This window comes from Pygocentrus nattereri, chromosome 5 (genome assembly GCF_015220715.1).
Source record: "Pygocentrus nattereri isolate fPygNat1 chromosome 5, fPygNat1.pri, whole genome shotgun sequence".
Classification (NCBI taxonomy): Eukaryota; Metazoa; Chordata; class Actinopteri; order Characiformes; family Serrasalmidae; genus Pygocentrus; species Pygocentrus nattereri.
The window spans coordinates 35,971,125-35,999,006 of NC_051215.1; the positions used below are offsets into that span (position 1 = coordinate 35,971,125).

The 27,882-nt window shown below is 38.6% G+C and overlaps 1 protein-coding gene and 1 long non-coding RNA gene across 2 annotated transcripts in view; one reads left to right on the top strand and one right to left on the bottom strand.

Annotated features, from left to right (window-relative positions):
- The first annotated feature begins 3,223 nt into the window (after positions 1-3,223).
- On the top strand, positions 3,224-4,212 carry LOC119263492. The gene is made up of 3 exons (XR_005130305.1): positions 3,224-3,287; positions 3,483-3,536; positions 4,087-4,212. It is a non-coding gene; the product is annotated as an uncharacterized LOC119263492 (long non-coding RNA).
- Positions 4,213-5,439: 1,227 nt separating this feature from the next.
- si:ch211-250c4.3 (uncharacterized protein LOC100535981 homolog) overlaps positions 5,440-27,882 on the bottom strand; it is a 30,105-nt gene continuing 7,662 nt past the window's right edge. The window contains exons 2-8 of the mRNA XM_017724567.2: positions 25,234-26,033; positions 16,287-16,448; positions 12,741-12,909; positions 11,734-11,861; positions 10,594-10,712; positions 8,165-8,268; positions 5,440-7,942 (exon numbers count right to left, since the gene is read on the bottom strand). Coding sequence (XP_017580056.1) covers positions 8,175-8,268; positions 10,594-10,712; positions 11,734-11,861; positions 12,741-12,909; positions 16,287-16,448; positions 25,234-26,033 — 1,472 coding nt within the window. The 3' untranslated portion in view covers positions 5,440-7,942; positions 8,165-8,174. The remainder of the gene's footprint in view (positions 7,943-8,164; positions 8,269-10,593; positions 10,713-11,733; positions 11,862-12,740; positions 12,910-16,286; positions 16,449-25,233; positions 26,034-27,882) is intronic.

The following is a 27,882-nucleotide window of genomic DNA, read 5'->3' on the forward strand; positions in this document are numbered from 1 at the left end:
CTCTGCTGCTGCTGCAGCTGCTCACATTATGCTATCTCTTGACAGAGATCTCTGTAATATTAATTTTAAAAGGAAAAAATAACTTTTATAGGTAACATGAATTTGGCAGACTTGGTGTAGATGTAGCTGTATCAGTATAAACCAGTTTAAACCAGCAATGGAATTAATGCTGGTCAGAGCTGTTTGTGAGCAGGGAGTGCTAATTTGTGGGAATTCTGTTGCTTGTTACTTACATCCCTGCTGAAAATGAGCATTAAAAACCATTAGGATTAAACCCTAATGGTTTTACCTTCTAATGGGAATTGGCCTAATACCTTCCAATAGAGACCCCTATTTTCCTGTAGAACACTTTTAAATTCCAATTGTGATGTATCAGTTGCATTTAGAATCACCACTGTTTGCCTGTTAAACCATTAGGAACCTTTACATTGTGATATCAACCCATTTAAAAAGCCACACATTACAAAACCAACAGAAACACTTAGTGGAAGGTAGTAGCCTCATAGCTCCAGTCTGAATTGCTGAATTGCTAGAACTGACTTCATTTGGGGTAAGGGGGAATATTTGATTTTGTAATTAGATTTTTTTTATCAAACTGCTCCTTTAAGCAGATTTTGATGGTGGAAGGCATGAGCATGAGAAAGGTGAAAATCTGGAAAGCTCCCTTGAAGCTGAGGAGGCATCTGTCACATGCGTGGAGGTAAGGCAAGCCTGGCTAAAACCCTTCTGTCCCTCAAGTCTGTGGTGAGAGATGGGAAGGTCAGGCTCAGATTTCAAATGCCATGGATGGCTGGAATGACTGCACCAGGAAACTATACCATTCTTTAGTATTAAAAGGGATGAGAAACATGAACCTACTTGCTACTTGCACAGAGAATTGATAGTAGAGAGAATTTGCATTTGGTCTGCTGAGGTTTTTGAAATGAGAACTTGGTTCCCTTTCAGAGGGTAGTGGAGATTGGATGGGAGAAGCAGCCACAGGAGGGAGACACAGAGCTAAGAGCACTGTCTGTTTTTGTGAGGTATGGATTGAGTTTACTTTAAATCAGCCATAATCAACTCATAGAAAAAATACGGTAATGTCCTGTGTTTTTACATAACAACTGTTAAACTAGTGCAAAATAGACTTTTAGTATTTTATCATTTTACCAGACCAACAAAAATTTTCAACAAATATGTTAATATTTTTGAAAATTTAAATAAGGTAAAAGATGAACTAAATTCAAATAAAAATATTGTCAGTGAACTTACAGACTGACCATATTCTGCACAGTATAAATGCTTAACTTTGCTTATAATTTGCACCAAAAAAACAATATCAATAAATAATGTTTTTTTTTTCTTTGTTCCATCAATTAAACAGTCAGAAAAAGAAAACATAAAACCGAATAGTGAGAATAAAAACACTTTTTGTTTATGCCCTTTTAACTTGCTGTCATATCTCATAATGATGTGAGGTACAGTTCAACTCCATCCTCATGGTAATTTACTGGCTTACTGCAGAAAATATCTTAAGATGAGCTGATTTTACAGTAAAATGATGAATACAATATTTTACTGTAAAAAAGTCTGTAAAATGTTGTAATATAGTAATTGATAGTAATTACTGTCAATGTAGTTATATATTTGCCGCTGGAGCTTTGACCTTTGTTTATTTATTAATTTATTATTCATCTGTTCATTTACAATCTAAGTCAGTAATTCCCAACTCACAGCACAGGAATGAAGGAAAAATGTGGGCCATCCAGGGGGCCTTGAGGACTGAGTGGGGAAACACTGATCTCTGTTGTCTCATAGAATTATGGGATTCTTTTTCTTTTTCTTCTTTTTTTTTTTTTGCCTGGCTGAATGTATTTAGTCAGTCCTTGAGGGCCCCAGCCAGTCCACCAACACCTTTGTTTTTGCTCCTAACATGCCTGCAATCAGTACCAAACAACTGTATAAAGCTAATTACTCAGGTGTGTCTGGAGCGAGACCAAAACAAGCATGGACATCCTGTAGAATTGTGTTAGGAACCTGTGAGCTTGTTTATATTATTCACGTCATGCACACTACATGAAAGAGAAAATATTGTTGAAGAGGTCAGTGTTGAGCTTCTTTATTAATTTGTTTTCCAGACCGTACCTCGCTCAACATGAAAATGATGAGTTCATAAGTGTCAAGCTCACTGCTATGCGTCAGGCATTTGAAGTAAGACCTGGATGCTTATCAAACTGCATGTTATCTCAGTTTGAACTTTTTTTGGTTTGAACAGTGATTTGATTTGAACAGTGATTTGATTTGTCTCATTCCAGCCCTGTGTTCATACTGTTTGTGCTCTCCATACATTCCAGATCATCATTGAAGATCCAGTGCGCAGGCGATTTTTGAAGGAGACTGGGTTCACTCTACTTAGCGGTCTGCTGACTTTAGGCGAGAAGGTAATCACAGTCCGTTACGTCATTTCATCCACTACATGTTGTGTGTTCCCGATTCCTTCCTTTCCCTTTTGACCTTTAGATCTCCTTTATTACTGTGAAGCTGTCAGCGAACAGAATGAGTGTGTGTTTTGGAGGACTGTGATGTGGTTAAATATCAGTCAGCAGACATGTTTTCTCTGGATTCTTGTGGAGGAGGAGATAGGCCTTTTTTTCTCCCTCTTTGAAATACCAAGTCTGTGAGTGGAGCCCAGCCAGGGTCTGCATTTGTGTGTTTGTGTGTGCATTCTAGAGAAGTGTAGGCTTTGGTCTAATGTGGGAGCAGCTTATGACATTTCTGGAAAACTTATCCAACTGGCGAGGCATCACTGAGGAGTGGCAAGAGGCAGGAGTGAGTTGCTTCTGTAGTCATGCTTCTATATAATCACAGTGTAGCCTAGTTTTACTCAATGATCCAGGGATGAACACTCAACCTGAGGAAATGATCCTCAAATTCACAAAAAATAAAAGGTTAAAAATAAGATTGAATAATAATTATTTGAATTATAATATATATATATATATATATATATATATATATATATATATATATATATATATATATATATATATATAATTGAATAAATAAGAATAACATTGACGTACAAGCACACCTTGCAGTAAATCATCAGTCACTAGAACATTCCACTATATTTCACTACGCATTTCCTCTGCTCTGTGCCTGCGGTATCTCTAGATGCAGTGGGCATGGTTTATGACATATTTTATGAGTCTATTGTGTTGAAGCTGCTGGAATGCAAGGAGCACATTCCAGCCACCCTGAAGCCAACTCTGCACACTCCCTGGATTTCAACAAGCATGAAGAAAACTGTGAGAATGTTACCCTTCCCATGTTCAATAAACTTATCAATGTCATTGTTTGTATGGACTATACATGAGGACTTTTCGGTTAATGAGTTACTCATAAGAAATTTAAAGTCATAGCTATTATGGCATACCACCAGTTCTTATGCAATACAGACTTTGTGAAGTTAAATCTTGACCACTTTTTGTTTTCCTCTTCAGACTGTGATGTTCTATGCTTGGTCTCAGATAAAGAAAACATGGCTATGTATGATGGTAAGAGTCATCTGGAAGAGTTGTAATGTCTTATTCACATATTCACAATTCACATATTGTACAAAAGTTGCATTACTGCTCTTTGCCAAGTGATGGCAGTAAAGTCAAGGGCCTTCTTTAGCACGAGGACCCAACTAACAATACAGTAGAATTTGAAAAGGATTTAAACTGTAAGATATGTTTTCCAAGTTTAATTTCCATCTTGTTTCCAGCATTCTTCACTAAATTTATATGGGTCATACTCATACGTCGGCGTACTTTACTGGCCATTTTGTTCTAAAGAGTGGAGTACAATTTGTTTGCTTTTAGTGTTCCTGTTTTCATTCAAAACATGTCTTACAGCAGTTTTAGCCTAACTAGGAAAATATGAAAGGTTTAATAGCATTCCACTTTAGAATATCTACCTATATCTATAGTTAAATATCTATATACTGAAGGTGATACGACATACAATCTACAGTCTAATGGTCACCACATCAGAATGGAAATAAGTAAGCAAAGCAGAAATATTTAGCTGTGTATGCAATTCTCAATATTCTCTGCATGTTAGAGAGATCATGGACTGTACCACCATCTGTATGAGGTGTTTGACTGTGTGGATCCTGAGATCATGTGGGCTGCATTTGGACTTCAGAGTAAGACTAAAGATTACTATTTTCTTCTCATGGTAATGCCCTTGTCCTTTTGTCATATTGTTGGCATTTGTTGCCTGCTTTTCTTTTTATGTTTGCATTAAAATACAGTAAGATATATGAGGTACATGTAGAATGTTTTAGGTGGTAAATATAATCCTAACATTCCTGCAACTTCTGGATCACCAGCATGTGTTAAAGGCCCATTCAAATCATTTCAAATGTATTTCCTTGTAACCTTTAAATTAAGGCTGGTTCCCTGAATGTTCAATCTGAATATGAGAAACTGACTCTAAACAAAGTCTAAATTAGTTTATTAATTATTTTGTTTAGACTGAATGTTTAGTATACTTTGTATGTTGAACGAATTGAGTACAAAACATTTAACATTCAAATGCATGAAAACAAATGAGCCAGAATGAATGTCCACTGATTTGCAATAAGCTTACTTTTTCCCTGTCAGCAACACTGAAAGAAATTCACAAAAAAGTATCTATAACTATCTCTCGGAATCCTGCAGACCTGCATGTAACCCCCTCTATTGTTTTCCAACATAATAGTCATCACTGTTGTCTCATAAGCAAAAAAATGGGGTGTGGTAAGTCTGAGATTTTCCACACATACAATGAGGTCATTTCCACTTTACAAAGATGAATACATAAAATGACTCTGACATTTAGCCTAAATCATTCCCATTTGTTCCAGCTAAAGATGTTTTTGAGCTTTACCATTGCGTGGCACATTTGTATCAAGCATGAGTTTAAAATGCACTCAGCTTCCCTGACACAGGTTAAGCCTACCACTGCTTTAAAGTGATTTTCAATGGACAGTCTGTGCTGGAGGTCAAATACATCAAATCCAATTCTGAGCTTATTAGCTCTGAATGCTTGTTGCCCCATTATAAATAGTTATTGTGAACCCACATTAACACTTGGTCTTTGTCCACAGAGTGAGGTATTGCCATTTATTAGACACATCTTCAGTCTGCAAAGAAGCTGGTATGACTCCCCTGCCAGGCTGATATCACCTATCTATTCAGCATGGCAGAATCTGGCGTGTAGTGCTACTTGGAAGAAAACATTGGTCAAGAAACAGCTTGAGACTGATGCACTGTCATTATGCGTGTTCTGTGTGTATGAAGGTTTTCAGACTACTGGGTTTTGCCAATACAGTGTATAAGTATAGAATTGTTGATTTAGTATTTTCTCTGGAAGTATTGTGAGATCAGAAGATCAAATACATTAGTAAAATACAGATGAGACTAGCCCCTGTGTTTTTAGAAATATCACAATTTTATTTATTAAAAATAATTTTGAATACAAATGCAATATGCATATTGAAATATTCTGTCCATTTAGGTATAATACAATGCACAGTATAAAGACAGCTCTCTGGTCTTTTGTCCGTAGCCTGACAAACAAAACATCTTTATACATCAAAAGTTACATATTTTCTCCATCTTACAAATGTTGCGTATAAGCATGTAAGTACAGTGTGAAGTGATAACAGGAGTATAATACACAACAGAACACTCAGTAAACGATTTAGGGCCTTCTCTTCTGCAGCCAGTCTCAACAGTCTACAGAAATGCTACATGACACCAAAGGCATGTGGGTGTGTGCAAAGAGCGCATGCCGGTTTCTTTAAGCTAAGGTGCATGGGCAAAAGGAGAGGAGGAGGTTTAATAGAACCCATACAGCATAGGGCTAATTAATTATGCTTTCTGCCCAGCCAATTATTTTATCCCTCTATAATATATTTATTCAGCAGTCAGAAGTTTTCAGCTCAGAGCTTCCTGTTTCACACCTCAAAGTGTTAATGCAACTTGAAAATATGGATGCACACAGTAATGGGTTGTGTTTGGCCGCTAAGTCCATATAATAGGCTCTTTAAAAAGTCTTTTACACTGGAATTAAAAAGTAGTTAGGGTAGTGTTTCGTTTATTTTAACAGTGGATGTTCACCATTAATGTAGTGTCAAAAACAACATGATAGTTTCATAGTTTGAAAAAAAGGGCATATAACTTTTCGATTATCTAAGTAACGCTCTGTATGTATTGGCATCATTTACAAATAGCATATCATACACAAATCGGAACTGGAAGGTCTGTTTAGCTTAAAGCACGCTATTACTATTCTACGGGAACTGCCATGTTGAAATGATGTTATGGAATTTCAACTTGGAGAAGCCTCAGTAGAAACTCTGGCTTTCTGAGTGAGAATTATGAGGCCTGTTCAAATGGATTTTTCCCACTTAATGAATGCAGATGATACAGAAAGGGCTGAGAGAGGCAAACGCACGCATCAGAAAATAGGCTATGAGAACAGACGAGAGAGGTAGAAGTTAAGATAGCTATGAAAACTTTTTAGAGGCCTTTGACTTTTATACAAGCAGCTTTTGGAGGTTGGGGGGAAAACCCTTTCTTAAAGAGATGTATCAAACTAGTAGCAGAAAAAAGACCAAATCTGCACCAAAGAGGTTGGTAGTACCATGCTTTCTGCTTCCTCATTTTCACAGAACTCCATTTTGGGTATGCCAGCCATTCCCCTTCTGTGTAGTGGAAGGAGTGCAGGGCACAGTATGACTAAATGCATAACATTTCTTGCATGTGTCAGTGAAGAGAGAGCCCTTAGTGTTTTAATGATCTTTCTTTACTGACTTAATGTTGGTACCAGGCAAGCAAAACCTTTCAGGCAGCTTGTCTTGGTCAAATCACCACGTGCTGTCCTGCTTGGCTATAAGAGTACTTTTAATGTATCTACATAAAAAGCAGTTATGTCTGTAGACAGTTTCTTGGCAGGCATTGAGGAAGCACTTTTAAAGTGATGGTAAAGAATTATCAGTCCACGCACTGGACATTCCTACATATTTAGTGGCAAAAATGTTATATAACAGCTGAAACTCAGTGGGACCACACAAGTGTTGTAGGTCATCTGCTGTGTTATCATAAACCTCGATTAATATGATATATGTTCAGTGATGTAGGAATTCAGAGAAGAGATGCTCCCTCTCCCTCCTATACACTTTCAAATGTACGTGTTATACATATCACACATTCAAGGTATCCCTGTACGCACTTGTGGAAGGAAAGCCCCTACTATCATCTCAAGGCAGTTATTCTCAGAAGATAGCTAGCTTGACAGAGTTATGAAAATATAAAATGCTTGACTTTTGCTATTATTAGTGCTTCATAAGGATTTTTCACAGAAATGTTCAGAACAGTGTGAAATAATCCCATAAAATGTTCTATGTAGAAATACTTGGTAATACACATTATTTTTACTTATATTTTCCAGTAAACAGATTTTATTTGAATATATGGAAAGGCATCATTTTGTAATACACTTTTGTTCTTTTTTTAAATTAAAAGTTTGTAGTTATGTATTTGTAAGTTGCCTTGTTTGCACTACCCTCTGATAACTCTTCCTGTCCATGACACTGCACACGCTTTACAGACACCCAGTACGTTAACAGAGTAGATTTTAAACATTTCTAAATGGCCACTCACATGTAATAACAAAGTAACTAGCCACATGAATACACCCATTGTATACATATGAATGTTTCTGTTGAACTCTGTGGGTGTCAAGTATGAAGGTCGCCCCCATATTTCAACTTTGTCCTTCTCATATCAATCACAGATCACTTTCTCATCCACATCTTCTCATCCTCCCTCTCCTCCCTGTCTTTCGGTGCCTGGGTCTGTACAACTTCAGCGTGTCCTCCTCTTCAGGGAAATGTTGCCCCATCGTACGCCATCTGCTCAGCATCCAACTGGAAAACAATAGCAGAAAGTGAAGCTATGAAAGAGCCGTATCAGCTTTACTGAAACAACATCGCTGAAAGATAGAAATTGGTACAGAGCTAAAACAGAGACGTTCTGCTAATGACCGCTGTTTGGACCATAGTTCACTGCCTTTTAAGAAAGGCCTAAACAAATGAGGTAGTAGTAATGAATAGGATAGAATTTCAAAATGACTGATGCATTAAACTGACCTGATTTATACTAGTGAGGCCAGTGATAGTCCAGTTTCTGATGGCCCAGGATGATCATAGAGTTCCTATCTCTTCTGGACAATTCCACTGGGCCCAGTTCAGGTCTGCAGGGAAAAGAGATAATCATTATAACAATTCTGCCTTTTATAGTCAAGGTTTTGAGTCTGTGCACTAGATTCATAGGATTTTGAGGCCTTTTTGATGAAGACAAGACAAAAAAAACCTTGTGACTCCATTCTCATGACCCTTTAATGACAAATGGACCAATAGAAATGGTCCAAAATCTCAATTTCATGTACTTTGATATTTAGAACGTTTTTCCTTTCTTATGTAAAGCTTTGGATATGGCAGTGATGTAATGCACATGTCTTTAGCTTTCTTTGAATTCTTTGTACATTTCTCCACTGTTCATCTGTGACTAAATGTATGCAAATAGTTAAGCTGTCCTCATGGATATATCCACCAGGAGAAGAAAATCCTTTCTTGGGAGGAAACTATCTGGCGCACCCATATCTCATCTAATGTCTGAAATACATGCAGAATTCTCCTACTCCTCCAAGCATACCTTCAACCTGATACTGCAACCTCCTAACTATTCATCTGAGCCCATGCCAAACCACGTGTGAGGAGGGCCGCGGCTCACTTGAGGACTAGGTTGAGAGGGCAGAGAAATAGTTGTTCTTTCCATGAACTGTGTTACTCCCACTAGATTCCTTTTACTGCAGCCTCTTAAACAAAGGCAGACCGCTGCTTGGTGTCCAGTTCTGCTGTGGACACAGCTAACTTTGCCTTGCTCAATATTACTGGGAAAAATAACCATATTTATAAAAACAATTCTAGGCTTGGATTAAGCATATCACACATAACACTGCATAAAATCAGAGACCTGATCTTGGATGAATGTTAATCTGAGATGCCTACTAGTTAGACTCTGCGAATTTGCTGAGTACAAATATATTGGTATGTAAGGTTAATGCCCACAGCATACCATAACTGTGAGAGAAGTCAATGACCTAACCCGCAGCCTGCTCCCTATCCATTCACAGAACTCAGTACTAGTCACCAACTACCACATGAGCACAGTGCCAAAGTATTTGTAAGGAATCAGTGTTTAGCAGAGATTAGGAAGCACAGGAAGCCCGAGTTTACAGTCTGCAGATGAGATTAAACTCTTATCATGCAAAACCCTCACAATCAACTTCAACTCACATCATCAAAGTTCTGACACACTAAACAACCCACGACTTGTGTGTTTAAACCCCAGTATTTGCTGTGTGAGCTCAGAGAGGCTAATTTTGAAAGTAGCGCAGCAGGAAGTTCATGGAAGTACAGTAACAACAGTCTTTTTCTCTACTTTTAGAAATCAGATTTTCGTAACAATTTGTTATGTTGAGGAAGAGTTACTTCAGCTCATGTCATTGGCTCAGGAAGTGAAAGGAAGTAACACTGACAACTGTAATGCTAATGCTAATTCATTTTGGATGTGGCCACAGTTCACATCTAATGTGTTTACTTTAATATCCATTTACACCTGGACTGATTCCCAATGAATATCCTGTGTTGTCTTTGGCTTATAAAGATCAGAGCTAATCATCGGTTAACAATTGTGTTATGCATTTAAATGGTGATAAACTGTAGTATTATTGATTTAATGACCCCTTATGAAGAGACTGTGATCTTGTTATTGTAGGTGCTAATGGACTGGAATTTGTACACTATAATGAAAGCTATTTAAGACTTACATGCATCCATTAAACATCTTAATCATTTGTTTTAAAAACTGTATTCATTTTTCATCAAAGCCACGATTACTGGCCTTTGACACACATCATTTGTCATATTTATAATGTTTATTATTTTATGCAATAATAATGTATACAGTGTTGAATGAAATACTGTAAGCTAGATGTCATAATGTATTTTAAGATGTTTTATTTAATATTTTAGGTTTGGGGGAATATCATGATGTTATTAAATGATTAATATTACATTGGAATTATTTAATTATAGTACATCCTTGCTGAGTCACCTTCCTCAATTACAAGACATTCTGGATGTTAATTTTATTATTCATTCTCAGTCATTAAGGAATCATCCACAGCTCTGTTCATCATTCTGGAAACGGTATGTATTTTATACTTGGACCTGTAATTAAATTGGTTTTATCTTAATGACAAAAAATGTGATTCCAAACTTTTGAACACCAGTGTATATGATATTTTGTTGGCGAACTAGCAGTTTCTCATGGATCTGATTTGTCCATGAACGCTAATTCATAAACATTTTGATAAAAGTAAGCCTAGACTAATTGGTCAGTCACCTTCTAACTAGACATACTTAGTCCACTTTGCCAAAGTTGAGGTGTTACATTAATAAAGAATGCCCCCGAGGAACTGAACGTGCCATCACATGTGGTTGGACTGACTTACCGGTATAGCTGTGGACATGATCTCTTGAGGGAACCAGAGGACAGTCCCAGTCTGCTTTGGTTTCTCAGCCTGGTCTTCTTCACTAGATCCTTCACTCTGCCCCACGTATAGTTCTCTAGCTGCACATGCACACAGGGAATGACAAAGGATTGAAATAAGCCAGCAATCCCTTTCAAACATGAATCATGCTGACCTAATGTTGCTGTACATGTTGGATCCAGTTACTGTTTTCTTTAAATATTACAAAAAGAGTCTGGTTAGAGCCATTTCAGCACTTTTTCAGCTTGTCTCTATGGGGAAACCCAAAAACTGAAACTATTCATAAGATGCATGTTCATCACATACAATTGTCTTGTTAAACATACAATGATATGGTGCACACATTATGTTCACAAAAAGGTAGTCTTGCGGTCACAGAGTCTACCACTGTATTTCTGTCACAAGCCATTGCTCCAGAATGCTTGAAGTAATTCTGTCATTACTTTCTGTTCATGTGATTTTAATAGCAACAGATACTGTTCAGGCTTATGGAAGCCTCAGTCCAGGGCAATATAACTGGAACTCATAGTGTCTAGTACTGAGACTATGGCTGTAAGTCTAAGATCAATAAGAAGTCTCTTATTTTCTGTAAAAAAATATGAAAGTAATGAAATTAAGGCATTCTCATTTTTAACAGGGGTATAAGGTGTATTTTAATGGGTCCCCAAAGTAAAATAGGTATATACGGGATAAATGTATTCTATTAAAACAGTTTGTAATGTGATGAGACACTATTAAACAATAACAATTGTTTATAACACTTTGTAGTGATGTTAAATACTAAATGACACAGATTATAATCTAGACTGAAATCTGTAAGTGTTCATTCAACAGTGGTGACTTCATTGAAAGCTCAATGATAAACTCCACTATTTTGGTAGCATATAATAATTTTGTTAGCTTGATGTTTCATAATGTGTTTATAAAGTAGTTTTTCTTGGTGGGCCCACCCAATTACCAAGGGACTATAATTAGCATCTTAGTTACTTTAGTTTGTAGGATGAAAACATTTAGCTGTACTTGAGTGTTTGCTGGTAGTGGATCATTAGTGTGAGTCAAAGAGGAGTATCCTTGAGTCATGAGTTTATCAGTATAACTCACTCGTCTATGGGGGGCAGAGAGGGCCTCTGCACTGTCACTTAGATATCTGGCCTCCCCCTCTGTGTAGCTCCTCCTGTTTAAGCCTCTTCTCCACATGGGCACAACTGACTGGCAGCCTCCCTCACCATCTGTCCGGGAATCAAACAGGATATGCATCTTTATCATGGGACACAGTTACACAGTGGAAGAGTTATCTCTGAAAGGAAAGAACTATTATGACAGATGTTGAAGTGAATCAGCAGTCCTGTGGGTCTTAGCTTGGGGTGTGCTCTGCATGCAGACCAACACGTGCCTACGCTAACTTTCATTTCCTGCTCAGGGAAGAAGCAGAAGGTCCCAGAATTCATGGAGTGTAATATGGTGTATATAGTGTTCTCTCTCTGTAGGCTAAATGGTAGAAATTCCCCATTCTGTGAAGTAATAATTCCTCTTTCTCCCCTAGGAGCACTGTTCTGTCACACACCCACCTGAGAATAATGTGAGATGATGGAAAACAAGCAAGAAAAACCATTTGGGAAATGACTCTAATTTCATTTGGATAGTATTCATTTCGTCAAGGGACTCTTTGGAGGTGAACTTTTGGGGAATAGGCACCTGGTGTCCACTCCGGTCAAGATGCGTAATAGAAGAATCATTTGACTCACTTGCATAGTTTTAAAGTAAAAGTACATAAACATTCATTTAAATAGGCTTTATGTGGTCAGTTCTTTCTTAATAAGGCCCACATGTTTTTGCGTGGGCTAATCAACCTGCTTTCAAGAACATTCAAACAAATGTTGATGTTCATCAGAACAAAAACAAAGCCTAGTAGCAATCCTTGCATTCTTGGAATTTCTGGTAAGAATTGCCCAAGAGTTTCCTAATGGACCAATGTAAACTGCAAATTTGACCACCTCCCTTGTTCCTAGATGGTGAGGAAATGTTATTTTATTCACAGCTCCAAAATGTTCCTCATTGTAAAATCTGTAAACATTGATAAACTGGAATTGCTGTGGTTTTACACTGACCTCTGAGGACTGATCGGTGGGGGATCCGTGTGCCCTCTGGGATAGTGGTGAGGTCAGACAGTGTGCCATTGGATGCTGCTAGGCTGTGATAGTCACTGCGTGAATACCGCTTCAGCTCCTGAAAGGCCAGACCAGCTGCTCCACAGTGACAGTGCTGTACAAAGAAGTCCTGCAACAGAGAAATAGTGTTGTTTTGTAAGTCTAGCAAACATGCTTATTATTTTATAGCAATTTATGAAAGTTTAAGTCATTCTTATACAGTCTAGGAGCAGAGTATTTTCAGTTTCTTTTAGTAATAAGATTCAGACACAAGAATGATATGTTGCCAAATCAGAGGGGAAAAGTGCATGTAAGAATAATTCAGCTCATCAAATCAAAATAGATTTGTTGTAGTTTACACCCATGGGTCAAAGAAAGTCCTCCAATAATACATACTTGGCGCCAAGTAGAGCCATCTGTTTCTAATTTTTGTGAGTGAAAAATATTCTGAGCCATTGTACACTTGCATTGTCTGGCAACAAAACTCCTTTCTTTTGTTTTTACTTTTGTATATATTCTCCATACTATTGTATATATTCTCCATAATGACATGACCTTTTATTCAACTATCATATGATATCATATGATAGTTTTCCATATCCTTTGGTTCAGGCATTGCTTTTCAGCATTCATCTACCATTTCCAAAGGGGTTCTACCAGTGACAACAGGATGCAGATTGCACAATGGTAGTTTAAATCTTTTAAAGGGCCCACCTCATGTAAAAGAAATAAAAAGTTTGATGTAATATGTAAACACTGTTAACATACAGTTTCAAAATAATAAATAATCATAAATAATAAATAAAGTGAATAAATAATCATTCACTTCCTAATCCATAAAATTCATATATATGGACACTGAGCTGTAAAAACAGCCTGTTTTCAGTACATTGTTTCTGTAATGTCACAAAAAACAACTTATTTACATATGTTCCTCTATTGAGCTTGCAGCATTTTAGCCCAGCCCACTCACTGTGAAGTTATAAGGAGTGTTTCAGTCTGCTTTTTGAACAAGGCACAAACCAAGGTAGCAAATCAGAACAGATCTCAGGGCTCATTTACATTTATCAGTTTTAAAGGGACAGTAACAAAAACAACCCGATTAATTCCATGGGATAAAGAGAGGCTTGAAAATGGTCATGTAAAAGTAATGATGACGGATTTTGTTACCTAAAACAATTGTCATGCATGAGTGGACATTAAAAATAAAGAAAAATGGGCCTTTTAAAAGTTTTCTTTCCTTGTGATGAAATTTGGAGGTGTTAAGTGGCACGACTGCTGCAGAGTTTTATAAATGTAAACAGAGTGGCCAGCTACTTTAAATGGGTGGATTCTCACTCCTCATGGGATTAGTAACGGGCAATAGCTGGAGCAGAAAAGGTAGTGAAGTAACTCTGAGAGAGAGAGAACGACATAGGTGGTAACTGCTTATTGTCTGAGTTGTGAAGAACTTTGATGAGTACAAATGAAAGCCTGTCATGCGGGTGGGGAGGGTGGGTAGAAGCAGCAGGGAGGAGACTGGAGTGTCAGCTGGGCCTATTATTACACAGACTAGGGCACGTTTTAGCAGAGGTCTCCAGCCTTTTGATGTGTGTGATGGCGTGTTGCAGCCCGCTGCCTTTTCATCCAGCATATACGCAGCAGGGAGAACTGGTGTCCCAGAGAGAGCGAGCAGTGTGGTCCACTGACTTATGCCTACTTTTGAAAACATTGTTCTGCTGAAGATTATGATACCATTCCCAAGTTACTCTATATCCTTGTTTAATACAGTTTCAAAGCCAAATCAAAAGTGGTCAGGAAAGTATACAGTTTCCACATGAATAAAATATGTATGTGAATATTTATATGAGTAAACCAACACAGTTAGGCTTTTAAATTTGTTGGCATTTGGCAGTAGTTTTGCATACACATTTCATATGTGGAAATCATGTACTACCAGTTCATACTTTTTTCAGTGTAGGTATGAAATGTTGCTCTTATTTGCTCTGCGAAACCCACAGATTACCCAGAATGGACAGAATCCTCCTGCAGTACACCCTCACTGGACACACAATATGAAATGGACACAGCAGGACAGTAGAAACGTTTAAATGCAAGCATTCTTATTCCGAGTTCTAGAATCGCTGTCCTCTCCTCTGCCCCCCTCTCTCCCTCTCTATTTCTTTCATGACTTTGAAGTGTGCGTTCCTGCTGAGCTCACTCACTGTGTCGTGGAAAGCTTTTCCGGAGCCGGGGCCCAACCTGACAGAGCCTGTTTAGGGCAGGCTTTCTGAAAAAAGCATGAACCAAACTGCTCTCACAAGTGGCCACACTCTCTAAAGGGCAGATAGACATCTACACAATGTGCTGGCATGGGTCTTTAGTTATAGGGCAAAAGGCTAAAGTGGGACAAAGGTGGGTAAAAGATGAGCAAGAAAGAAGGCTGCATTCCACAAATGAAATTCTGCTAAGAAAATAGTGGCTGTTTTAAAACCAGGTTAGTTTGTAGCACCCTTGAAGTCTAGACACTGTGCTACTGCTGGATTACACTTTGGAGGAAAGAACAATAGGTGACAGTAAAACAAGCAAAACACAGCTATGAAAACAGCACTGTAAATAGAAATGGTTGCCATAAAGCGTGCCCTTTTTGTGTTGCTCCATTTGCCCCTTTACTCATTTGAGGAATATGCCCCATTTGCCCCTTTACTCATGTGTAAAATCATGAAAAACTTGGTGTATTACTAGTAATCATACCTTTCCACAAAGCACTGTATTAAAGGTAATGTTAATCTCTGTGACTTTGCATGTGAACCTCTTTTCCCTGACTTGCAAAACATGCAAATCTTCACTCATGTTATCCACTCAGTTGAGCCTGAACAATTTCAGAAGAACTAGTTCTGCAAAAAAAGTGTTATATCACCTGACATTCATCAAAAACATGAGACAAATGCAGAAAGCTGCGTTCTGTTGTGGGAGACGTTCTGAAATGTGTGGCCCATGTGTGTGTGTGGGTTGAAGAGGACTGAACCCAGCTGTTGTATTTATTCTATACACTTTCATCTGGCATGACATCCCACTCCTGAAGCCCATTCAAAACAGCTGGATTTATACCAAGGCAGCATGGGCAAATAATCTCTCAGCCAACGATAAAGATACAGCCATGCACCATGTGGGGAACCACAACAAAGCAAAGTTTAAAGGCTAGGAGGAAGAGTCTTAAGAAGATGAACTACAGCAATGCCTCAACTAGGATTAGCAATTGACAGGGGGCATGGTAAACATACGTGTTGTGCTTTTTAGTAGAGCCCTGTTGTTCTTCTGAACATTATTTTGTTGCTGTGCCAATAACTTGATTGCGAGTCATGGTTATTCTCACTTATGGCATTTACTGTTCAAAAGCATAAGTAATCTGAACCTCCAACCCCTTTTAAAATACATCAGGGTAAAGTCTTTCAGACAGGCTTATTTTCATAACTGCTAAATTAGTCAAATTAGGCTGAAAAAGTACTTGTGACACACTGAACTCACCTCTTTAGTCTTCATCATCTTGCTGTCCTTCTGCAGGTTGCAAATCTGTTTCTGCAGTTTGAGGTTGTGCTCCTGGAGCTGGCCAATCTTCTCGATAAGCTGGCAGATGTGTTCCAGGTAGCCCAGGCCTGAGCCCAGTGGATTTGACTGAGCCTGGTTCACCTAAAGGGAAAAAAATGCATTAGCATTATTTACCCTAACAGAGAAACTGTAATCTGTCTGTGCTGTTTAATGATCATTCAGCAACAAGGACTGTATTTGTGTGGACTAACTGGCCATATTTGCATGGTAAATATAAACTTGCTGTATTAATTTTCACTATGGGGAAATGAAACAAGTAGATGTTTATAAATCATATGTGATTAAAACTTTTCCTTGAAATTAGACACATACGATGAACCAAGCTCAGAGATGTTCTGTGTTACAGAGAACTCCCATCCTTGTTTTTAAAAGGTATTTTTTTGTTCACAATGGAATTCTTAATTGGACTTTTCACAGCTTTAGAACCACATTTGAAGCAGGTGTTTCTGCACTAATATAATCAGTCTAAAACCCATATGTACATTCTCTTCTCCGTTTCACTGCTCTGTTTAATACTCTGATGCTGGCGAGGAATCCAGCAACTGGAGTGGTTACATATCATTCGTAGATTTTTCACCAAGACTGACAGATTTACATAATGAGCCTGCATACAGCTTAAACTGTATGCGTGCCAGATCACATGCATTAAGTTACAGTTTTGGAACTGTACACACTGCACATTCTCTAATCCTTTTTACAATAACCATAAAGTGCAATTTCCATGGAGGTCCCTCAGTCTTTGCTTTATGCATTTTTTCTTCAGTAATGTTGATGAAACACGTTTTAATGGAAACGCATATGATTTGCAAAACTAGAAGCAAGCAGAAGGGTTGTAAGTTTCATTTCATATGGTTTTAGGGTGTAACCAAATGTTCCAATGTTTTATGAAATGTTATTTCAAAAATGAGGAGCAGCGCTAATAACTGCTTTTCAGGCCAAGGTCTAAGTTTCTTTTTACTCTCCCAAAGGATTCTCATGTTGAAGTCATTCATCACTGCCCTTACTGACGTAAGAGTATTTCAAGGCCTTTTTCTTGACAATTGTCTTATTTGTGCTGCATTCTATGTATGGTGGTGATGGTGTGTATTGCACAATGACCTTTTTAATCATAAGACAGATGTAAAATTGTCACCATGTGAGATTGGGAGAAGCTGAGTTAAATGTGGCCATGACCACAGTGGTTGAAGTACAAAGCACGGACTGCTATTGTTTGTTTGTTGATTCATCTTACCACCATTGGCTTAAAAGCCACAGATGTCCACGAAATATGAAAAGGAAATTTTGAGCAAATATTTATACAATGATCAACATTCCAAAAAGTGTCCCAACAAAAGCAGGATGTGAGCTCAGGTCGAGGGCTCTTTTTTCCCCAGAAAGCTTTTCCGCGCCACTTACGTCCAGTTCAGACCCAGACCCCAGCGTTAATGGAAACACAGAGGCTAAACAATAGAGCCAAAGTCATAACAGGGAGCAGAAATGTTGGGTGCTGACATCACTCATTTCCTTTGACGGAGTGTGAGATCCTCAACAGGTCACGCTTACACTCTTATGATTGTGAAGTTTACACATTTACGCCATGATATGTCTCCCGCAAAACTTTTAATACACCAGCATTTCTATGATGAAGATGTAGGCCTGTATAGCTCTCTCTAAACATGAGGCTTAGGCTCTTTAATATTCATCTGTTAATATTTGCATCCCATCTATCTTTTGACCCCTTTAAACCCTTAAGGAGCCCAGGTACTCACACTCATAACTACATAACATATGATTAATAATGATTCATTTATAGTAGTCGCTGAATAATAAGTCTTAATGTTAAGGACAGAACATGAAGCATGGAGAGGTTAAATGTCTGTGCAAAAGTAGAATGGCAACTGTTTATAATTGCATTCATTCATTCAAGCTCAGTCATATATACAAGCCCAATTCCAATGAAGTTGGGACATTGTGTAAAACATAAATAAAAACAGAATATGATGATTAGCAAATCCTTTTCAACCTATATTCAATTGAATACACTACAAAGACAAGATATTTAATGTTCAAATGGATAACCTTTGTTGTTTTTTGCAAATATTCACTCATTTTGAATTTGATGCCTGCAACATGTTCCAAAGAAGTTGGGACAGGGGCAACAAAAGACTTTGAAAGTTGAAGAATGCTCAAAAAAATGCCTGTTTGGAACATTCCACAGGTGAGTGTCATGATTGGGTATAAAGGGTGCATCCCTGAAAGGCTCTGTCGTTCACAAGCAAGGATGGGGCGAGGTTTGTGAACAACTGCGTCAGCAAATAGTCCAACAGTTTAAGAACAACGTTTCTCAACGGGCAATTGCAAGGAATTTAGGGATTTCATCATCTACAGTCCATAATATCATCAAAAGATTCAGAGAATCTGGAGAAATCTCTGCAAGTAAGCGGCAAGGCAGAAAACCAACATTGAATGCCTGTGATTGAATCCCTCAGGTGGCACTGCATTAAATACCGACATCATTCTGTAACGGATATTCCCACATGGGCTCAGGAACACTTCAGAAAACCACTGTCAGTGAACACAGTTCGTCGCTCTATCTACAAGTGCAAGTTAAAACTCTGCCATGCAAAGCAAAAGCCATATATCAACAACATCCAGAAACGCCGCCGGCCTCTCTGGGCCCGAGGTCAGCTGAGATGGACTGACAAAAAGTGGAAAAGTGTCCTGTGGTTGGACGAGTCCACATTTCAAATTGTGTTTGGAAATCATGGACGTCCCGATTGTTATCAGCGCAAATTTCAAAAGCCAGCATCTCTGATGGTGTGGGGGTGTGTTAGTGCCCATGGCATGGGTAACTTGCACATCTGTGAAGGCACCATTAATGCTGAAAGGTCCATACAGGTTTTAGAGCAACATATGCTGCCATCCAAGCAAAAGGAAAGGTGATGTAATACAGCGGTAAACATGCCTCTGTCCCAACTTCTTTGGAATGAGTGAATATTTGCAAAAAACAATAAAGTTTATCTGTTTGAACATTAAATATCTTGTCTTTGTAGTGTATTCAATTGAATATAAGTTGAAAAGGATTTGCAAATCATCGTATTCTGTTTGTATTTCTGTTTTACACAATGTCCCAACTTCACTGGAATTGGGGTTGTACATCCTCTTAGAGTGGCTGTTCCTGTATAATCCAAACAGGTGGCACGTTATCAGGTGTTCCATCCAGATGTTATCCTTTACTCATTGTAGGAAGGCATGGAATTGGAGCTTATGAGGTGACACATAAATGCATGCAAATATGCGCTCACATTCACACACATGGGGAGTGAAGAGGATATGAGAAAGTCAGTCATTAGTAGTCCTTGGCTACTGTTTCCTGGCCCTGATGAATGCAGAGGTTTGTGAGATTTTATCACTCTTTCTGTGTGGGTTCCCTGGTGAACCCACATGAGGGGAAGGGAAGAGAGAAGAGGTCAGGCAAGTCCCCCTCCCTTCCTCTTCATTTCCTCCCTGCTTCCCCCTGCAAACAAGAAGGGCCAGCATTTCATACAGCCCAAAACTGAGCAAAATTTGAGCTTCTGTTGTTACTTTGTGTTCCGAGCACATAGTTTCTATCATGAGGATGTGATTTTTCTAGATATGGTTCAAATTAGTAACAACTGTCTTTTTTTTTTGCCTGACGTGGTAATGGAGTAGCAGAATTTTTGAGATTAAATTAACTTGTTCTTATCAAACCTGAATAAATAGGGTATAAATCTATTAAATACCCCTGAGAATGAACGCAGTGAATTTATAGCCGTGAATTTATAGCACATCATTTTTCCAAACATGACACTATCGGAGTGGAATGAGGAGCCAGATGTGGGGTGTGGGCAGCGATGTGGAAAAAAGGTGCATGATTTTTTTGGTACAAACCAGAACATTCAAAACAACTGGCTGGACACTTTAACAAGCTTTGACAGTAATGTCATATATTGAGCTACATGTTTTTTCCTTGTGTAAATAATCATTTGATGCTTGCTGACTACCTATTACTGATGTATTTACAACATGAGACAAACATTTAGACTGAGTTGGAGAGCCTGTCGAGTACGACAACATCAGCCTCATTCCTTCTAAAACATTATGCATCAGAATGTACTTTTTAAAACTTTCAACACTATTTCTGAGTAAGCCTGTAGCCACAAGCCACCTACAAACAGTAATATGTCATTGCCAATTTTTCCTTGCCTTCCCATTCTAGGCTTGATACAGACATGATGCAGTTAAATGACATGAGAGATCCTGACAGTTCGACAGACATGTTACTGGCACAGATGCTTAGGAGTCTCAGTTGAACTGCCATGACTTTCTGTATATTTATCCCAGTAATCTAAGCTAGGCGGACTGTTGGTAACATACTGTTTTTTTCACAAACTGTCTAAAACCTGATGATATAGACATGTTACATTAGATTTGAGGTGTTGATCAGAGGTTAGAGATTGGACGTGACATACACAGCTCAGCTCTTCATACCTCATCAATCATTAGATGAAAGCTTCTCCCCAGTGCTTTTGGAATTGTGGGTTCTGTCTGGATGTTTATGTGCTCCAGCTGAGGAATTCTGCCGTGCCATGGGTTCAGGACTGGGAGGAGGGTTAGGGTGGTAATAATGCTGTCTTCATTTCTCTATACCATTATATTTCACTCTACGCATCCGTCATCTCCACAGCAAAAACACTTTCAATGTTCCACGGATCCTCACACAGAGAAAACCACATGCATGAACGCCAGTGGAACATACTATTGACTTGATGAACAATGAACGCTTAGTCTTCACGCTTAACTACATTGCATCTGTGCTGTGTTTTTTATGAAGACTAATTTCATTCAGCCCCTTAGATTTTAGATAACCAGTGGGCCAAAAGTTTTATTACACACTTCTATAACCTAAGAATAGCTCAACCTGTTATCACTTAGCCACATTATCACTCACACATCAAACACAATTCTTCATGGAATGGCAAAGAAGCATTTTATTAATCTTTTTTTTTTTGCGAAGTTTCGCATGCCACGTGAACTCAGTGCCTGTTGTATAAGCGTTTGGCATAGCAACATCCAAGCTGACCAGACAATTGGGACTGCATAACCTCTTATATGGCCTTGGGCCCACTGGTGAGATACGTTTTATTGAACACTTCTATAACCTGAGAATAGCTCAACCGTTTGGCATTGAAGTCCCTGTAATTACTGAATAATAAGCCTTAGTATGTATTAAGCCTGATATTTTAAGGGGTTAACAAACATCAGAAGGACTAGTTTATCCTCTGCTTTGTGTCATATGGTTCTGCACCTCCACAATCAGCTCAAACTAGGCTACAAACAGACATACAGACATCTGAGCTAATTGAAAGTCTCAATGAAGCTTTCACCTGTCCAGTATCGAAAGTAGCTGACCCAACAGCAGCTTTTGCCTTTTTCTGTGCGGAGCAAAGGACATCTTTGTCACTTGAAGACATTCTGTCATTTGTTTCTTTTTACAGTACAAACAACTTCTCAAAATTAAACATTTTGCATCCTCATGTCTTTTTTTCCACCTGGCAAATGTAACTTCCAAAGCAGGTGCTATCTTGGCGGCAACATTTACACGGCTGCAGGTAGCCCCTGACAAAGTACATAACTTTTCAATGGTAACATGTGAGCACTATGGAAGTGCTGAGAGGCCGTGAGGTACTTATCATTTTCTGGACTGTCACTTATTTGTCTTGTGATCTCAAGATAAGAAAAGTTGTTTTCTTGGTATAACAACTCTCAGATCTCATGATCTCAAAATTGTCAAGATTACCAAGTTAACTCAAAACGTGTGATCTCAAAATAACAGTCTGGAAAATTATAACTACTTCATGGCCTTTCTGGACTTCTGTAAAACACATTTAGACTGATACACTGTTTCTCCTGACTGTAGGAACGTAACTGAACCATGCTGGTTCCTAGAGTAGTTTTAAATACATAGTTAAACTGAATTAGATAGACAGAAAAGTTGACTGTAGTAAAAAAAAAAATACTGCAAAAACCACGAGAAATTCACTGATTTCAACTGTTTGCCCTGGATATCCACAGCTAGTTCTATACAAGGTAGGATTTAAACAGCTTTTACCTGCCGTGGTGTGCTGCATGTGTTAAATATAGACTCAGCAGTTTCCGTTTTTATTTTTCCCCTTTCTAACTGTGAAAGATACAAAGAAGTTTTGTTTCAAAAAACTGCAGTGAATAATACGCTATCATGCCAATGTTAGTTTAGCTGATAGTGTGACTTGTCTCACACATACAAAATAAATACAATTTGAAATGAACAACGAATTTAGGTATTTTGGATAGGCCAATTGATTGACGCAACCAGGCTTGAGTGAAGCACATGTAGCTTGTGTCTCTTTCCTTATTAAAAGCTACCTCCCTTTGCACAGTTGAATCTTCACTTCAGGCCTGTGTTCTACACTCATAAGTAGGAAACAAATTAGATTAGCATGGGAAAGAGAGGCCCTTTGAAGTTGCCATGCCTGAAGTGGATGGGAAAAAAACCCACAGCCCCTTTCCAATATCCCTTTCCTCAGTCCACAGTGCTCCGTTTAGTGGGCCGAGGAATTAGGTTATTAGGTGTGCTGACAGGTGATGTTGAAGTTTACCGCCCAGTCTATTTGTCATCACTAAACCCCCAAACCAGGCTGTCCAGGACTACTCTGTTAAAAAAAAAATATCTGCCACTCGCCCATCCCTAAAAGATGCATAAGCTATCAAAGGGGCTTTATCTGGGTAAATATGTGAGTAATTTGAGCTTTTTTAACACCTGTTTGATGCATGCAGGTAGGCTGGGCTAGAGGCTGTTAAAGAGAAGAACATGGCTCAAATGAGAGCAGGGCTTTAGCTGTGCTGGCTGTAATCATCACAGCCATCTGCACAGTCACTCAGCACAGATAAACAGGTGCTGGGTGATGGGCGGCTCCACGAAAAGGAGAGAACACTGCGTCCCACATCCATCCATACATGCTGTACTGTACTGAGGCACTAAGGAGAACTCAACATACGCGTCCCACTCCATGACCTCAAGGTGATGAAGCACTGCTCTCTTAGCTCGCCACAGTCCAATAACCCTCAGTGTATGAAAGAACCAACGCATGCACGAAAATGCAACTGAAAATAAAAATATCCTCAGATTTGCTCCCAAAAGGTGAAAAAAGAGGCAAAACTACGGTGGTTCTAACTGTAAAATGCGCCGCCAAAATTGCATGTAGATCACGTTCTTTCATCACAGTACATATTGAGGTGGTTACACAAGTAATCACTTGCTTCACTTGCACTTAGCCTGATAATGTTATTTATAAAGGCTGGTAAATGATTAACAAGTAAAGGTTTTAGCCTTGAACACTTGGATGAATTGGCACAGAAGATAAACGGGCAATAACTTTTAAAAAGACAACTAAGAAATACAACTACCCACCCACACACACTCATACACATGCACACATCTTCTGAGCCGCTTCTCCTTCTGGGTCGCACGGGGTGCTGGAGCCTATCCCAGCGGTCAACTAAGAAATAGTACAATTTAATTTTTTTTTAATCAAGATATGAGGTTGATGGATTATAGAGAATCATAAAATCTACCAAAAAAAATCCATAAATAAAGCTTCCTCTGTCTGAGACAGTGCCCCCAAAGAAAGAGCTACTTTAACATGAAAGGAAGAGATGCTCAGCACTTCAAACAGATTGTAGCTTCTTGGCAATGAGCACAGCTGTCAGGTGCAGCATAGGTGGAGTTCATTACCGGAAAAAAGAAGGATTTTTTTTCAACTACATGAATGAGAACACTGTTCAGAGAGTATGATGGAAGTGTATTGGACTTTATGACAAGTCTCGACAGGTCTTGACAATTGTCCTGTATCCCTGCTTTTGTTTTTTTTTTTGTTTTTTTTTTATTTGTAGCTGTCAAATTTGTAGCTGCTACAGTGGTGTACGCCGAAATTCATCTTGTATCTATTTTGCATTCAACCAAAATCACTTGAACACAAACCAAACCTCCAAAATTGTAAGGAGGAACTTCTAAGGAGGACTTATAGGCACCATATGACCCTCAATGTCATGACATCAAGCTACAGCATTGCTGTCATTGCTCTACCTATTTCTGTGATTGTGCCTTATGGTAATACAAAACAACTGCAATCATCCAGATTTGCTAAAATTCTGCTCAATACAAACTACATGACTGAGTTAAAATCAGACAGCTGAGAAAGAACACAACAAATTTAAAATACTGACCTTATCCATCCTGGGCTAGGGCATACTGCCACAGCAGGCGTGAAAAATGTTTATTGACCATTTATGTCATGTTTATGTCATGTTATGTCATGACCATTTATGTTATGTAACCTTTAATGCCACTTGTGTTGCCATTTTTAAACTCATTTTAGCTTTTGTAGTAACAGAGTAAGTACGAAATTCACTGAGCCCTGATAACAACAACTGGTAGAAAACAACATACTCTTCACTGTACAGGTCCTGCAGGTACAATGACAGCACTGAGGGAAAACCAAACATTATTATCTAAAAAATTACAGCTTAATAAATACTCTTTCCTCATTTTTGGGGTAGACCTGTGACATTTTTTTTTATCTTTTCCTTTTGTCTCAAAAATATTGGGCTATGCTTTAAGATCATCGTGCAACACCTCCAAATATTTTTCAAGTAGTACATTCTTTTCACTATACAAATATTGTGTTTTGCCTCTGAATGTAATGTTCTTGTTTACATCCCATTCCAAGTGCCACAGTGAATCTATCTACTACAGGTCTGCTTACATAAAACTGGACATGATCCTCAGCCTTCAAGTAAATAAAAATGTGTAAACTGTTATAGTTACCTCACTAAGTCTGCAGCACTCCTCCATGTACTCATCCAGACTGTCGCTTGTTGTGCTTTTTCTTAGAGGTTGCTGTTGCAATTCCGCCCCCATGTTGCCATCATAAGCTTCAATAGAATGGTTACTTGACTCTGTGTCCTCAGCAGCTTCACCCTCTGCTCTTTCTTCTGCTGTGTCCCCACACACCAAACCATCCACGTGGATCTCAGAGATGTTCCCTAAGGTTCCATTTTCTGCTCTTTCTGAATCTCCCGAGGACTCCAATAGAACACTGTCCGTCTGATCCTTTGGTCTGTCTTCTAATAACATCAGATTGTCTTCTTGATCATACATGCATGATGTTTGCTCAGTCTCTAAGGAATCTGTACTCTGTTCTAGTAATAGAATAGGACTGGTGGATGGTATGGGAGGGTTCAGAGTGCCAGAGTCACATGAGGACTCTCTGCTGTGAACAACAAAGCTCTGCTCTGAACCTGTTGGCGTGGATGGAGAGTTCGCTCCACTGGGCATCTCTACCCCAGAGTCCTCTGATTCAAATTTGTACAAAATTGGCAGCTTGGAATCAGAGAAAATTACAGATAAATAGTCTTTCTTTGAATCTTCCATGTTTGTTTCAGGTGGGGCACTGTGGACAGAGATGGCTTCCTCAGCCTGAAGAGGTGCAGAAATGTCCTGCTCCGACATTGACATGGACACGGTGGACAGAGTGTCCTCGGCGTTTAGAGGTTTCTCATGGACGTTGTTGAAGAACTTCATCTTGGTTAGCACGACCTCATTCTCTAAAGTCATATCTCCTTTTCCTGCAAAAAGAAGAAATATATCCAAACTAAAAATCATAAGGTAGCAATATTTGAGTCATTGAATTGCATGGTATGAGCTATTATAACATAAACAGTTCAAAAGTGCTGGATGATGAGGCTGTGGTCCAGTTTTACATAGCTGAGGAAGGAAGGAAAAAGAGGAATTTACGACCGCCCAACTCTTGAATCAATTATTAAACAAATGGTACAATCCTCTAAATAACACTATGACACACATCCAGGCCTCTAGGAGGGGGATTGCATTTTTGTTATGCGTCTAAACATTGTTATGGTGCTAAAGATGTGGCAAGAGAGTTCTTAATGAGAGAGAACACAGAGCAAAGGTATTTGAAAAATGCTTTCTTGTCCAAGAAGGACATCTGCACTGCCTTTTTCTCCTTTGGAACTCTCCCAGCTATACCCTAAATCACACTGCACAGTCCAGCTCTCAGCATTCACATTATATAAGGCGTGTATTCAGAAATTCTGTCACGGTGCTGAAAGCTTATCTCTTACTATAAAGCATTCTTTAGCAACAATGTTCCAAACAGAGACCAGAATGTAGTGAGGCCATGGTTATGTCAGTGTGATGAACTAAGCTGTCAGGCTTTGATCTTTTGGGCCAGTTAATGCTATTATAGGGTTCAATCATATGTGACATCTCCTATTTCCAACCATCAGCAATTTGATACCCTAACAGGTGTCTGTCAAATATTCCTTTATTCTTATTATTTTAAAGGCACATTATGGAGGTTCTTCATCAGGCTAAGTGACAAGCTCCATGTCCTAAAGGATTAAGAGTTTTAGCAGCAGACTATGTATGTATATGGAAACTGTAATTAAATCCATCCTTTGAGCACTGGCTGCCAACTTGACAACCTAAAAAGTGAAACAGAATATCTTCAGATGACTTTATTTGTCATCAGTTCTCCTTTAATTTCGATTAATTACTTACCGAAAACTTTTTGTTGCAGTTAGTATCATGTAAACATGGTTCCAACCGCATTGCATCAGTTTACAGCCAGTAAACATCACTGGCAGGAAGACGTGGTAAGATTACAGGAAAGATCATAATTAGAGGTGATTCCCAGACGTGTGCCTGCGTTATGGATACAAGTCCTTGATGCACAGGATATAAACATAACTAAGTATTCCATTTGATAAAATTCTTGCAGTGTTTCAGGAGTCCTTGAAAATAATCATAGCTAGTTAATTTGTTGCCAGCTCAGTCGGTGAAATCACAATCCACTGTTTTCAGTTTCCCAGTGGATAAAAAGCAGCGAGCGAAAAAGTATTTTTCCTGAGAAAAGAATCTGTTGTGATAAAGTTGTTTTCAGATTGGATAGTGGCTCTGCGAAAACAGTGATAGCGTTTCAATCATGTGAGGTCATAAAAACTTTGCTTCTGGCCCAGGTTCCCATTGAAAACAATGGCTGTGTTTTCCCAGCTTTTTCTCATGGACTCTCCTGACAGAAACCCTCAGGCTGTCAATATAAGCACCAAAACATAAACCTGAACATGTTTCTGACCATACATAATTCATTTCAGAGGAAAAGTGAACAGAAAAGCTTTGGTTATGTTTCAATACTCTGAATCCATAATTGAGTTTTCTTGTAATCCACTTGTCTCCAAAACATGAATTAAGCCTAATCTTGAACTAAGTAGCAGGGCCAGTGTTGAATGACCATTAAATATATTTTTTAGTCTTGGCTAAGGCTTAATCAGGGTCTGGGAAATTAGCCCCTAATGTTCAAAGGTTTTTCACTGCTCATCCATTGTTCCATTTGAAATCAAGATTATTGTTAGGGAGTTTGTCCCCTCATTGCTGTAGCAATAGGCTCTATTCTTC